General features: G+C 36.6%; 1 protein-coding gene across 1 annotated transcript; it reads left to right on the top strand.

Moving 5' to 3' along the window:
• The first annotated feature begins 3,107 nt into the window (after positions 1 to 3,107).
• LOC111397189 (MLO-like protein 10) lies at positions 3,108 to 7,802 on the top strand. The gene is made up of 15 exons (XM_023023963.1): positions 3,108 to 3,537; positions 3,811 to 3,868; positions 3,955 to 4,157; positions 4,449 to 4,565; positions 4,662 to 4,722; positions 4,832 to 4,920; positions 5,074 to 5,148; positions 5,229 to 5,317; positions 5,463 to 5,512; positions 5,791 to 5,831; positions 5,905 to 6,078; positions 6,538 to 6,573; positions 6,662 to 6,729; positions 6,877 to 6,937; positions 7,201 to 7,802. Exons 1-15 carry the CDS (start codon positions 3,403 to 3,405, stop codon positions 7,591 to 7,593), a joined length of 1,650 nt encoding a protein of 549 aa, XP_022879731.1. The 5' UTR covers positions 3,108 to 3,402; the 3' UTR covers positions 7,594 to 7,802.
• Positions 7,803 to 12,851: the final 5,049 nt, after the last annotated feature.

Below are 12,851 nucleotides of genomic sequence, written 5' to 3'. Positions count from 1 at the left end.
AAGGAATAAAGAATGGACTGATATAGTTGGGCTTGATTTGCAGGCCCATGATTGGGGTTTTATTGCGGGAAGAACTCGTACAAAGGGTTCATATTACCGATTCAAAAATAAGAAACTTGTGGAAAAAAAAAAAAAAAATTACATTCACAAATTGTATAAGGTTACAATCATAATGAAACAAATTATGAGATACAATCATACATTTTTCTGGGTCACATATTATTTATTGACCACAAATTACCCATTTTATCGATTACATATTATTTACTAATTATATATTATTCATTTTATTGGTTACAACCACCCAATTAATTTATCATAAATGTTTTTCATCCCACTTCTCCACCGCCGCCGTCGCCAACAACAACAACAACAATTACCATTTGCAAATTGACCTCTGATTTGAAATTGCAAGTAGAGGTATGCAATTTCAAATTTTTGTAATACAGACCCTGCTTTTGACTCACCGTCGACAACAACTTTAACTTTGAAAAGCTCCTTGAGCAACGTTAACTTTGAGAAGCTCCTCTTATATTAAGAGATGCAACTTAACTAATACAATTATTACTATACTTTAAGCAATCCACTCATTTGAAAAATAAAAGTTTTTTTATATAGTCTAAAGTTCAATAACCATTTTGGTCTTTCTGACAAACATTTTCTAATAATTTGCATCTCTGTAAATAATTCCTTCCTATCAATATCAAAATCCTTGTCGTGCTTAAAAAAAATACTTCAAGCTTACCAACACTTTAAACAATTATCATATGTTGTTTGCAATTTTTTAAATCAAACAGTAACCCAAAAGTATTTTCATAATTTTGAAATTGTTCAAACATTAACTTTAAGTGAAGAACGAGTTTGATCAACTATATAAAAGATATAATCAACACTAAAAAATAGGATATAGATGTATAATTGAAAATTTGATAAATTTTATGCTTTTAGACCAAAATTGAAAAACAAGAAAAAAATTTAAAAATACAATAAAGAAAAAATAAATACAAGAGTGCATAAAAAATAATTCATTTCAGTATCACTTCAAGGACCGTAAACGTAAGCTAGAGAATTTGTAGAGGGTTTGATTTGAGGATGAGGAATTGATGATAACTACACAACCAAAAGAAATAAATTAACAAACAAAGGGAAAAAAAATGAATAATCACTCTAAATCGAGAAAAAATAAAATAAAAAATCACGAATATATTAAAATCATTTTTTAGTCTTTTTGAAGAACATAAAATCTTTTTAAAATTTTTACTTTATTATTTATAATGTATAATATGCTTATTTGTGGAATCGATCACCCATCCCGCCTATAATCAGAGTCGTAACTTATTGCTATGATTCACTCTTTCAAATTTTGAATTGAAAACAACGACTTTTATTATAGGCCTCCAACTGTTATACCTCAATTTATATCTCAACCACCTAATTAGTATTTGAAGCTCCATGATTAGCTTTGAGCCCCAATAAAGGGTGTAATAAATTGATGGAGAATGTAAGACTAAGAGGGTATTCGAGAATGAAAAAATGTATTTTAGAATAGTAGAATGATGAGAAATGTGTGGTTGAAAAATAAGAAATTTTTTTTTATTTATGTGTAATATTATTTTAATGAAGAATATGTGATTGAAAAGAAGATACAGAAAAATGTATTGTGAAAAAAATGGAAATCAAACAAAGTCTAAAAAATATGGAAAATTTTTGAAATTACGTGTAATATTATTTTATTGAAAAATGTATAATTGAAAAGAAGATGTAGAAAAATGTATTTTGAAAACAATGGAGATGAAATAAGGGCTTAGCATTAAGTCTCCTTTGAATTTGATTTAAATTTAAGCCCTGTTTAAGTCATATTATTTGAAAAATATATATATATATAATTTTTTTTTAAATAGTGATTTAATATCATTTCAACCACACATTTTTTAATAAAATAATATTACACGTAACTTAATTTATTTTTTTTATTTTTAAATCATGCATTTTTCATCAATCTACTATTTCAAGATACATTTTTAAAAATAATATGGCTCAAACACACACTTAATCAACCAAAGAAAAAAAAAGAAAAAGAAATCAAAATTAATTAATATCAACTCTATGGTCTTCGAATTCGACGAGGTCCAACTATCAACAGGTCTCAATTATTATTTCATGCAAGCGTATCTTACTTGCACACTTGGACATTCACATTATATTGCACAAATTGTAGCTCTGCAAAAAGTGCAATGGTCACAACCATCTGACGCTCAACTTAGATGGTGAAGAATATTGGGCTTGTGAGAGACACAATGAAGGGGGAGTATATGAGTGTTGAGTTTTAGATTTACCTGGCTGTGCAAAATTTACTTTTGAATGAGAGAGAACCAGTATCTATACGTAGTGAAAGGCTTATTTGAGTATTTGACACATGGTCTTATCCTAACAGTTCACTTGTCGTATTCAATTGTGTCGATACATAGTCCTCATGGGCTTGTGGCTTCCATTGCTTGCATATAGGTTTAAGATTTGTAATTTGATTGATGTCATTGCTCCAAAACTATCAATCAAACACTCTGAGCAATGATTTCATGAAGCTTGATTGAGACAAAATTTGCGACAAATGCCTATCACCTCTTTCACGGTGTACCAACTAATTTGTAAATTGCTTTTAATTTTATTCTTATCCACTGGTTATCTTTCTTCTTTATGCAAATAAAGATAACTTGATCGATATATTAGGTTAGTTGACATCGATAGAACATAATGAAGAAAAAGGAAAAAATTATGTTATTCTTGAAAATGTATACAAAGACTGCTGAAAACCGCATTACTTAAATTATTCTCTCTACTCAAGTTTGGCCCATTCTCCGTGTTGACTTTTGGTTTCTTTTGCCGTTTGAGCTTTGGCCCGCACAACCACCCTTTCCTTTTATAATGGAATTGCGGCGGATGTGCCGGGACGTGAATTAAGGCGTTATAAAAAAAGACAGATCTTGTCGTAATTTTTTTACAGTAATTAAGGTTAATAAATAAAGTAGTCCAATTAACAAATTCGCAAGTTATCTTTGGAAGAAAAGGGCTTTAAGTATTAACAGTTTAACGTTACAAAAGAACAAAACCGTGGACTTTCATGGGAAGAAGTTGCTCCAGAACGCATTACCACCGGAGAAGATATTATTATCTTAGTACAACCAAATTATTCTAAACATATAAAATCATCAAATAATCGTTGGTTTGTTGAATGTTTCAAGCAACTACTCTGCGTTGTTTAGTGTTCAAAAACTTTAGGAACGTATTGTTTTGTAACCTTTCAACCTGCCACCAATCGAGGGAAGCTGACTTCTAAAATTTCGGAAGACTCGAGCCTGACGACCCTTTTAGAATCTGAGTTTTTGGGTGGTGTGCGTGAAATTTATGGCAGGTGAAGGCGGTACAGGGGGTGCGTCGAGGCAGCTTGATCAGACACCAACATGGGCAGTTGCTGGTGTATGTGCAGTCATTATACTCATCTCTATTGCCTTGGAAAAGAGTCTTCACAAAGTTGGAACGGTACGAAAAATAAGAACTTTTGATTGCCAAATTTTTGTGTTTTTGTCTTTTTATACTGTTAAATAAGATTTGGGTTTTATTTTCTTGATCTTTATCCAATCAAAGACAAAAGTTGGCCTTTAAGATTTTGGATCAGACGCGTTAAGTTCATTGTTAGATCTACTGAAAGATGTAAATCATTTAGATCGTTGTCTATGCCCCGAGGAAATGTGTACTAGGATTAGACTGTCCTATTATCTCGGAGATTGTTTGACATTGTGAACTTTTATTCAGTGGTTAACAGAGAGGCATAAGAAAGCTCTTTATGAGGCTTTGGAGAAGGTCAAAGCTGGTATTATATCTTTACACCTTGTCTTCCTTTGCTTCGCGGTCCCTCTCCCGGGAAAAAAACGTAACTTCTGTATTTAATCGTGGCAGAGTTGATGATACTTGGTTTCATCTCGTTGATCCTCGTCTTCAGTCAGTATTACATTGCTGGATTCTGCATACCTTATCATGTTGCTGATACTATGTTGCCTTGTCCTCTGAACAACAAAAATGATAAGGAAGCACCTCACCGTAGACTTTTATGGTACGAGCGTAGAGTATTAGCAGGAGGTACAGAGCCTAAGTGCAAGGAGGTACGTATAATTTGCACATTCAAATGAAGCTTTCTTTTGTGAAACTAAATTCAGATTTTTAGTAGATTTTGATAAAAGTTGAAGAAATGTGTGATTGAAAAGTTGTGAGTCCCATAAAATGTATAGTTAAGATAAATTGTTGACTTTGATTTAGATTAAAACCTTGCAATACCAAATAGGGGCATATTGGAATGTAGTGGAGCCTAATCGTATTGTTTACTTATTTTCTCGACTGTGGATTGATCTAGAGATATTATAAGTCTTCATTAACTAATCCGATCCTTCTAACAGGGTCACACAGCGCTTATATCAGTCAACGGGCTGCATCAGATACACATTCTTATATTCTTTTTAGCAGTACTTCATGTGATTTATAGTGCTGTTACTATGGCACTTGGAAGACTGAAGGTAATACAGAATGGTGTAATAATATATGCACTTTGAATTCTGATCTTTCATGCAGTGTCTTGTTGGGTATAATTTTGCTAAAACTATGTTTCACAGATTCGAGGCTGGAAACAATGGGAGCAGGAGACCTCATCACATGATTATGAGTTTTCAAATGGTATTACTCTTTATTTAATTTTAATCTAGCTTGACGTCTAATTTTCTATTTCTTATTCATGGGCAAAGATTCTCATAAAGCTAGCACTGTGACATTATGGAACTTGCAGATCCTTCAAGATTCAGGCTTACTCATGAGACATCTTTTGTGAAATCGCACACGAGTTTTTGGACTAGTATTCCCATCTTCTTTTATATTGTGAGATGTTCCTTCATTCTTGATTTTCTTTGTAAAGTGACATATACATGAAGCTTGAGCTTTTAGATGAGATGGTTTAGTAAAATATTTGACATTTTCATTGTTCAAGTGGTATGCTCTTCAAATCTTCTTACAAACATTTCTTTGTCTCAGGGATGCTTTTTTCGACAATTTTTTAGGTCCGTCAACAAATCCGATTACTTAACCCTTCGCAATGGGTTCATTGCTGTGAGTTTCGACTGCACATGCTTTTGTAGTTTATTTTTTCTCACCCCCTTCTCATTTCATATTCTGCGCTGGTTTCATAGGTTCACTTAGCACCTGGAAGTAAATTTAACTTCCAGAAATATATCAAAAGGTCACTAGAAGATGACTTCAAAACAGTTGTGGGAGTCAGGTAGATTCTTCTTGGTCATTAATTTGTTACAAGAACCTGATTATCTAAGACGCGGGTTGCTCTGCTAATACACATCCCCTCTGGACCTAGATTCTCGGTCAAAATTTGTATCTTATCCATCTTTTTTAATTTTTTATGCTGACAGTCCAGTGTTATGGGGATCATTTGTGGTGTTCTTGCTATTAAATGTTAGTGGTGAGTCACTTTTTCCCTGAAAGTATTTTCACAATTCCCTTTCTATAGGTTACTAGAAAAAGCTTGAACAACAGCTGACAATTTTCCGACAGAGTTACATCAGTATCTATGATGGAACAAAACGTCTGTCAGAAAATCTGTTTGTATTTTTAAAATTCCATGGCTACCAGATTTTGGGCTGAAACCCTTTTCCGAAGTGTTTGTAATGATTGAAACTGTAAATCCTATCTGGAACAGAAATTAACAGCATTTCTTGAACATTATATCCACAACTACAGGGTGGCAGGCATTGTTTTGGGCATCCTTAATTCCTCTATTTGTAAGTGTCCTCAACTGTTGACATTATTTGATGTCCCTAAAGAAAAAAACTCTGATCCTATGATGTTTCTCAGATTATCTTAGCCGTTGGCACGAAACTTCAAGCCATTTTGACACGAATGGCTCTTGAAATAACAGAAAGACATGCAGTGGTACAAGGTATTCCTCTTGTACAAGGATCAGATAAATATTTTTGGTTTGGTCGGCCTCAGTTGGTTCTTCACCTTATCCACTTCGCATTGTTTCAGGTACCAACTAAATATCTTCATTTCGTGCTACTTCTACTTGAATACTCAATTCAACTAGATTCCTGCATGACAAGCCATGTAATTTTGGTTTGTCTTTTTATCTTTTAACTTGCTTTGCTAGGATCACGACATTCATATGAACAAGCGATTTTTCAAGTCCACACAAGACATGTTCCAACCTAAGTCATTCTTAACTTATCCTCATTCCGTGGTATCTCACTAATTATCTTATTTATTCCAATACGGTGGCGCATCCATATTACCATCCTAATGGATATCGAGTGTGCTCATGTTCCAAAACATATCTTGATAAATAAACAAAGAGTTCATCCACTGTGGTGGTTTTGATTCTAACCATTCCATATATAATGGCAGGATTTTTATTTTGTGATATTTATTTCCATTTTTTCATTTTATACTGCTAATATTGGACTAATCAGTGGGTACTAATTTATGCAGAATGCCTTCCAGATTACATACTTTTTATGGATATGGGTAAGGACTCTTCTCTAATCACATCAAAGATGAAGAGTGAATTGTCCTCTACAATATCAATTTACAAAACTCCTGTTGTTTTGTGCAGTATGAATTTGGGCTAAAATCTTGCTTTCATGACAATTTCAAGCTCGTAATTGCAAAAATCGCGTTAGGGTATGCATTTCTTACATAATAGCTTTAGCTCCCTGATAATAGATGTTCAGCTGTGCTGGTTATCACAAATGATTGAGAACTACAAACGGGTCGAAATGCATTATCTTCTTTCTATTCACTAAGTGTTGAATGTTCGTCATGTCACAGGATGGGAGTCCTATTTTTATGCAGCTACATTACACTTCCTCTTTATGCCGTTATAGCTCAGGTATTGTCAGAGCTACAAATTATTGTGCATCCTTCACAATCATGCTATTGAGTTGCACGACCACCTTTTTTAAAAGCTTAAGGAGTTAGCCAAACATTATGAAAATTTAAATACGGTCCATAAGAGACGCCTCTGATTCAGGGGTTAGACGGTCGAACCAGCATGTCCTGTCCATATTTGAGAACACTCGAATGAAGTGTTCAAAGTACATACTAGTTTTTCTTAGTATTTATAAAATGTCTATCTTTGTGAGAAAATGGCAGATGGGTTCACATATGAAGAAATCTATATTTGATGAACAAACATCCAAGGCCCTGAAGAAGTGGCATATGGCTGTGAAGAAAAGGCAAGAAGGGAAAGGAGGAAGGTCTCCTAGAATGCTGGGAAGTGGAAGTCCAACTTCTTCAATGGGTTCACCTGGACCTACACTTCATCGTTTCGAAACTACGGGACACTCGACACGTTTCTCGAGATACGAGGAACACGGTGAATCATCGGACCTTGAGGCCGACCAATCGGTGCAAACGGAAAAAACTTCCAGCTTAATTGTGAGAGTTGAACATGATGGTGCAGAAAATCACAGGAGTATACCCCATAATGGAGAAGAAAGTAATAATGAAGATTTCTCATTTGACAAGCCTGCCCCACTTCATTGAGTTTTGCTAATTTTGTCAGCAGTTTACTATTTTCTCCTCTTTTTTCTGTGTATTCATTGGTAGGAATTGCAATTTGAAAGGAGCATGTTAGAATATAGTTCAACTCTTACATATTTCACAAGATTACTTCTACTGAAGTCTCAAATTCAGATTTGTCTCCAACATTGTGGACAGTTAATATATAGTTAATGAATCTTTCCGTTATAATACTCGAGTTGAAAGCTAATTTGAGTTAAGAAACGATCCGTACTAATAATAGTCTTTTAGAGTAGATTAGAAACTCAAATGGAGCGTGACCAAATGATAAAATGACTTGAGTTCTGATCTCGCAATATGAATGTCCGATCATTACATTAGAATAAAGATTGTTTTCTAGCACTACAATTGTATATCAATGATTTTTTAGCCTCTAATCATCATTGAGGAAAAATCGAAATAATATTTTCCCTCTTTATTCGTCCAAATGATAGAAATTGAAAAACTATATCACTCACATTGTAAAAGACACGTGTATTTATTTAAATATCATCTTTATTGTCCTCTCACACGTAACAAAACATAAATAGGTAGCATGAGATTTGGACTCGGGTCTTTTCTGTGATTCTTATATAATATTAATTGTTTCATGCTAAAGTTTAAGCTTATTATAGATGAGATGTGTATTTAGGATCGATCTTGAAATTTTTGAGGTTTTAGACAACTAATTATTATGAGATCATTAAATACAATTTTTTTTATTTTTTTCCAAGCATATAAACACTAAAAATATTTAAATAAATAACGTACTTATATTTAAATGAAGACAATATACAATCCAAAAGAAAAAGTAGCAAAATAAAACTACGAGAGATTATACTAGCATAATATTTGACCTTTTTACATTTTGAGATGCAAAATTAGTAATCAAACTACTCAAAAGTAAAGTAAAACATATTTTTCGATAGAAATCATAGTTAACCCATTCAATCTTTCTTATGACATGGTTGATCGAAGATAAGTTCAAATTTGAAAAACTTTTTTCAATGGAGATAACGATGATAGAAATAATCAATAATACTCTATAAGCAATTCAAGCATTTGAAAATCATTAGCATGCGTGCGAGATATTATTGTCTTAGAACTAAGAGTTGAATCTTGCCTCGACCAAAATCTCATTCTTCTACATTTCTTCTTTCTACATTTCATAATTTTGGTTTATGTCTATTTTTTTTTTAGCATGTACGTTAAAGTGATGAAAAATTTACACTCGTTTTTAGAAGTTTTATACATTGCCATTGCTATGTTAGTTAATAAAATGTTGAGTAAACGGTCAAGAAAGGTGTTGACGTCAAAATTAGCAAGGCTAATCTTAAGCCAACCTTAAGAAAAATGGGGATTTGTTGTTGAAAAAGACCACAAAATATGTTGAGAAAGTGTAATTGTGCTATAAGTTGTTATATGAATTCACTTGCCTTTTACAAGAGTCCTATTCAACTATTTATACATAGTTTCAGCCGAAATTACATCAGATCAATCAAATAAGCTACAGTATCGAGCTCGGAACTCGGGTCGTCGAATTCTCCTGTGATTGGTTGACGAGACTGGTGGCCATGTGTCAATGTTTTCCCCAGGTAATGATGACTTGCAAGGAGTTTTAGATTTAGGACTTAGAATTGGCGATTTTGGGTGATGATGATGTCACATGTGGCAACTGTATGCAATTGATAGGGTGATGTGACAGGGGATAATATGATATTTTTCTGAGATAACAACAGGACTGTCCGACCTGAGAGCATGGACCGAACTCACATTTGCCTGAGGTGGGGTCAGCGAACTGTTTTAACTTAGATCAGAATTCGGGTGTCAATAGTTCTCCCCCAGGTCAGTTCTGCCGTAGAGGGAGCTGACCTCATTGGTGTTTTCTCCAAGAAGTGCATTTATTGCCGTGCCAAGTGTAACCTTTTTTAGGGGGGTGAGCTGTAAGGCATTGTAAATGGCTTCTTCAGCCAGCTTGATTGTGAAACTACGTCGTTTTGGTCTTTTAAGCTTCTAAGTCGTTGATTTTTCCCTCCATTTCTGGATAGACGATTCAAATCGTGCCTTTTGGGTTTCCTTTCCTTTAAATTCCTTTTCGTGGCGAGTTTTTCTCCAAAAATCTTTTGGCAATTTCTTGGGTTCGTTTCCTATTTCTCGAGTGAGGTCGTCAGTCTTCAGTTCTCAGGTATTCTTCTGCTTTTTCTTCGCACGTTTCTATTTGCTATTATTCATTTTCTTCTGCATGAGCTCAGACGATTCTAGAGTGCATTCTTGGGGCAATAATCAAGAAGAATCCGTCCCGTCCACTCCTAGTTCTTCATCTAGTTTCCAGGAAATCTTGACACCCATCCCTATATCAGTAGTTAATCCGACATACCTAGGACATCCTGTGATTATGGAGTCAGGAGGTGAGGATTCGAGGGGAGAGGAAGTTGGGTTTTCTAAGGGGAACGTCTCAGGTAAATGGGGGGGCCAGTTCCTACAAGTCCGTGGTTTTGGGTGATATGCTGGCAAGCTAGCGAGCTAAATACGTTATTTCGAGCTCGATTATTATGATAATACCTGAGCCGTCTGACCGAGCCGATGCTCCTCCGGAGGGATGTGTCGCTCTGAACTCAGCCATTCTTTAGGCTAGACTTAGGCTTCCATTTCCTAGAATAATCCGTAAATTCCTTTCATTCTGGGGAATAGCTCCCACGCAGTTATGCCCAAACGGGTGGTGGACATTAATCGCCACCATCATTCTTTGGGACAGGCTGGGGAACCCCGAGCTGACTATCAAGCAATTTAACTCCCTTTTCACCTTTAAAGAAGATGGGAAGAACTCCGGTTGGTGGTACACCAATGTTAGGTAGGGATGGCAATTTATCCCGCCTCGCCCCGAATAGGGCAAAAAAACCCACCTCGAACTGGTTGGCGGGGCGGGAAGGAGAGCCTTGTCGCAGGGCGCGGGGAGGCGCAAGGCGATGATGCCCCGCCCCGTGAAGAAAAAAATTTAAAAAATAATTTTATTTCTAGACAATTCATCCGTTAAAAACTCATTTTGAATTTGTATTTTATTCTCTAATAATAACATAATTCAAAACTTTCAAAATGTAAAAAAAAAATAATAATAAAATAAAACGGGGCAACAAACAGGGCAAAAAGTTGCCCCGTTCCTACCCCGTCTAAGGTGGGGCAGGGCGCGGGGCGGGGTTTTGGCCAAACGGGGTGGGGACGCCTCGCCCCGTTGCCATCACTAGTGTTAGGTCGAGAACTAGAGGCTCACTAGTCTTAGATACTCCACCCAATCAAAAAATGGAAAGAAGAGTTCTTTTACGTGTCTGGGGAATGACAGTTTCATCCTTCCAAGGTGAACAGCGAGGATGTGGTCCCCCAGACTCTACCATTCGCTGTGTAAGTGATTTATAATTTATTCTTTGATGAGGTACGCACTGATGTGATATTGACTTTTATCATGTTTGGCAAATTATAAAAAGGAGACCTTAACTAAGGACATACAACGGCGAGCCGATGTGATAAGAGCGTTGCCAAAGAGGCAGAGGTCCTGTAAGTTTGTAATATCAAATTCGAAGTTATTTCAGGCAGGTCTAGTTTCAGTGCGGACGTCGAGCCTGGTTGACGTTAGGGCGGCTGCTTCTACTTCATTTGACCCAGGTAACAATTTATTTATTATTATTGTTATTATTATTATTATTATTTTTTACTAAGCACTGATTACATGTATCCATTTTTATCAGCTCATCAAGCAGAAATGTTGGGGTATAAAGTTGCGAAGGCCGCCGAGGCAGCCAAGAGGAAGGCAAGGGATGTCCTTCCAACGATTAACGTGGCTTCGGAGGAGACTGAAGAGGATGTCTCTCCCCTTAAGAGAAACTGATATGGGATGTCGGTAGCTTCACCACAACAACTCCGTCGACTTCTTTTCCGATGGGCGTGACCTCGAGCTCACCTCTAGTTTTACCCCAAGTTTCTGTGACGGCGCGGGTCCCTCCTGCTTCTCAGTCTTTGCCTACTACACCATCCAGCTCAGCTCGCTTGCAGGACAAGTGTCCTGATCTTTAGAGGCCAAGTTTGGATGGCCTTATGGGTCGGCGGCCTGAGATCTTGCTGGACTATCTCCGGGCTCCCTCCCCATTGAAGGAGTCCATGGCTGCTCTCCCTCCTCAGCTAAGGGAATCAGCTAACCTTCTTACAAGGAGTTGGGTTGATCGGGAACAGAACTATCTCGCATAGATGCCTGTTGGGAAAGTGGTAGTAACTGCTCAACTCCATTCTCATCGCTCTGTGTTATATATGATGGCAGTGGCTGATAAGGTAGTATTTTTTACTTCTTCTATGCTTAGAAAGTTGTCTTTATCTTTTACCAGCATTAACTCACCTCTTCTTCTACTGTTAGGTTAAGGCCGAAATGGACAAACTTTTGGAGACCAAGGATCAAGCCCTAAATCTTTATAACAGCATGGAGGCGGAGCAAGCTCGGTTCGCAGCAAAGGAAAGGGAATATGAAGACAAGCTCAACAAGATGGGCGACATGCTGAATGTGAGGCTGACTTCAGAACAGAAGCTTGAGGAGGAGGTTGAGGCTCTAAAGATCTAGGAAGACAGAGCCAACCAGAGGGCTGAGGTGAAAAAGAAAAAAGCTGAAGAGGAGAGAGCTCGGGTGGAAGAGCTGAGAGTGGAAGTGGCCGAGGAGCATTCTCACACTGTAGAGGCCATTAAGAAGGTGGAGGAGGCCAATGTAAGGGCAGAAGAGGCAATAAAGAGGGCAGAGGAGGCTGAGGCCAAGGCCATCAGGGCTGTGGAGATTTGGAGGGAATCTCTAGAGTTCAATGCTTTGGCCCAGAACGCCTATGTAGTGACCTTAGAGGAATTGATAAAACACATCCGAAGGGAGAGGCCAAAACTCGATGCTACCTTTCTGGACGAAGCACTGAACGAGCAGATGGAGGAGATAGGAAAATTATCTGAGGCTGCTGGAGTCCGGATATCACATGCTGACCAAGGCATTGAGGGTAGCATCCCAGTCTCCCAAAACCCCTAAGAGGTTTTTGTTTTGGAAACATTGTTTGGTATTTTGTGATGTGATTTGACTATTTGTAGTACATTGTGCACTTTGTTTTAATGTTTCATGACGTTTTGTTTGGAATGGATGATCGTTTATGCTTAGCATGATTTCTTTAGCAACGATCTTGTTTATATGCAACAGTACCTTACAAACTTAGCTAAATTTCTATAAGTGT

The sequence above is a fragment of the Olea europaea genome, chromosome 7, assembly GCF_002742605.1.
Source record: "Olea europaea var. sylvestris chromosome 7, O_europaea_v1, whole genome shotgun sequence".
NCBI lineage: Eukaryota > Viridiplantae > Streptophyta > Magnoliopsida > Lamiales > Oleaceae > Olea > Olea europaea.
Note: the sequence above shows the minus strand (reverse complement) of the source record. Positions and strands in the feature narration are given on the sequence as shown.